The sequence below is a fragment of the Myotis davidii genome, unplaced genomic scaffold (assembly GCF_000327345.1).
Source record: "Myotis davidii unplaced genomic scaffold, ASM32734v1 scaffold370, whole genome shotgun sequence".
NCBI classification, from domain to species: domain Eukaryota; kingdom Metazoa; phylum Chordata; class Mammalia; order Chiroptera; family Vespertilionidae; genus Myotis; species Myotis davidii.
This window is the reverse complement of record NW_006288615.1, coordinates 1,798,602-1,800,988: the sequence shown is the minus strand read 5'-3', so window position 1 is coordinate 1,800,988 and position 2,387 is coordinate 1,798,602. Positions and strand designations below refer to the sequence as shown.

Here is a 2,387-nt window from a genome sequence, read left to right as displayed (position 1 = left end):
ATCAAATATAATCTCCCTCATTTTAAGGTCCCTAGTAGAATTAAATCTGCAAAGTTCATTTGCCATGTAAAATAACAGATTACAGGTTCCAGGGATTAAGGCACGGACATCCTTGAGACACCATCATTCTACCTACCACAATATTATAAATAATAATAATGATGAATCTCTGGTATTTAAAAACTCATTTCTACATCAAAAGCAAGCAAAATCTATTCACTCTTACTTTTTTTCCTCTCAGCCTTTTCTAAAGTAGATTTTTTCCCAAGATGCACAGTACCTAAAAAAAAAAAAAATAGGTGGTAGTGAGAAAACAGAAATAAAGAAAGGGATCAGCTCTTTCCTGCATTGTGATTAGGACAAAAGTGATTGGGGATTAACGGCATTGTATTAGATCAATTCTGAAAATCTGAGTTCTGTTCTGTTGGTAAGGATGCATCATTCTTTCCCATGCTTCGGAATGCCTAGCAGTGGTTGGTAAACTCATTAGTCAACAGAGCCAAATATCAACAGTACAACGATTGAAATTTCTTTTGAGAGCCAAATTTTTTAAACTTAAACTATATAGGTAGGTACATTGTTATTAACTTAATTAAGGTATTCCTAAGGCTTAGGAAGAGCCACACTCAAGGGGCCAAAGAGCTGCACATGGCTCGCAAGCTGCAGTTTGCCGACCACAGGTAGAGGATTTGTTTATATTCTTTGGAAATGACTTTGCCCTGCTTGTATCTGACCCTTCTGCATGAAAAGTGTGAGTGACAAATGATTATTAGAAAGAAAGATGAAGTTGCAGCCAGTGGGATGGTTTTTAGCAGTGAAGGAAGAGCAAAGATGCAGGCACCTGAGGAGGAAACACCTAGGAAGTATGGGAGATAGAGAGGCATAATTATATCTGTGATTCACAAATGCCCTGAATCTTCCTTCCAGAAGGAAACTGCCCTAGTACAGCTCTTCAGTGTAGAGTGCAGACACAGATCCATGAATACAGGAAAGAAAAGGCATATAAAGGGCATTCCAACTTATGAAGAAAAAGGTTGTTAAATGTATTAACCAGGTTTACCTACTTTCAAATATTCTAGAACCAAATATAAAATCTTTAAAACCTTTGTATAAATTTTATGTAAAGCCATAAAGGAAAACCCTGACAGATTTAGCTATCTAAAATTTTCAAACTTCTCTAGGAAAAAACATACAATTGAAAACCTAAAAATTAACATTAAATGAGACAAAATATTAACAATATACATTTGCAAAATTTAACATGCAATATGTTAATATACCTATTATTGGACAGCATGGTTAAAAAATAACCAACATTGCAGCAACACTGGTAAGACAGATACCAGGCATTTGTAGAAGAGCAACAGATGACCAATAACCAGTGAGAAATGCTCAACTACACTAAAAAATTAGAATAATGCAAATTAAAACAGGAATGAAATAAAAGTATCTACTGTTAAATAGACAAAATGTGTGCTTGATATACTGATTAAAATAAGGGAAATGTTACAGTAGGAATAGATTACCTCAGATAAGTAATATAATTCTAAATATGTTAATACATAGGCAGGAAAAATCTGAAAAGATACCCAACAAAGTCTATAAAGTTCATAGATTTTAAAATGAAAAGGCAACAAAAATGTGAGCATTTAAAAACATATAAATTGCCTATTTGAAAGATGTAAAGTAATCATATAAAAGTAAAGTATTCTCTCTCTTTTTTTTAATCTTATGAAAGGTGGTAGTTTTCTGTTGTGGCTGTAATAAATTCCCAAAAACTTTGTAACCTAAAGCAACACAGGTTTTTATCTTCCAGTTCTAAAGGTCTGACTAGAGCCTCACTGGCCTAAAATCAAGGTTTCGTACATACTTGTGCTGTTCAGGATGATTTATGAATTCTCTGAGACAGCATAGATGTTCTCTTCCATGTCTTTCCTCCTTCTGAGTCCTCCCTAGGTCTTCAGCATCCACATTTCTATAAACTGCTCAAGGCAATCTAGGCTTTTTTTTCTCTCTCTCAATCATTCTACTTAAAATTCTTCTAGCCTCTACCCACTTCCCAAAGCCATTGCCACATTTTTAGGAATGTTTTAGATTCATAACCCACTTTTAAAAACCAAAGTCTGTATTATTTTCATATTGCTGCCATAATAACTTACTATAAATAGTGGGCTTAAAACAACACAATTCATCATCTTACAATTAATGTCAGAATTATGAATGGCCTCACTTGGCTAAAATCAAGTTTGTAACAGACTTTCATTCCTTTCTAGAGGTTGTAGGAGACAATCTTTTCCTTGATTTTTCTGCTTCTTAAGGTCACCCACATATCCTATTCCTTTCTTCCATTTTCAGAGCCAGCAATATTGCATCTCTCTGACCGTTCT

General features: G+C 34.2%; 1 protein-coding gene across 1 annotated transcript in view; it reads right to left on the bottom strand.

The window, feature by feature from the left end:
• Positions 1–2,387, bottom strand: part of LOC102752939 (nuclear autoantigen Sp-100-like) — a 259,961-nt gene that overhangs the window by 229,712 nt on the left and 27,862 nt on the right. Inside the window, exon 15 of the mRNA XM_015561852.1 lies at positions 227–280. Coding sequence (XP_015417338.1) covers positions 227–280 — 54 coding nt within the window. The remainder of the gene's footprint in view (positions 1–226; positions 281–2,387) is intronic.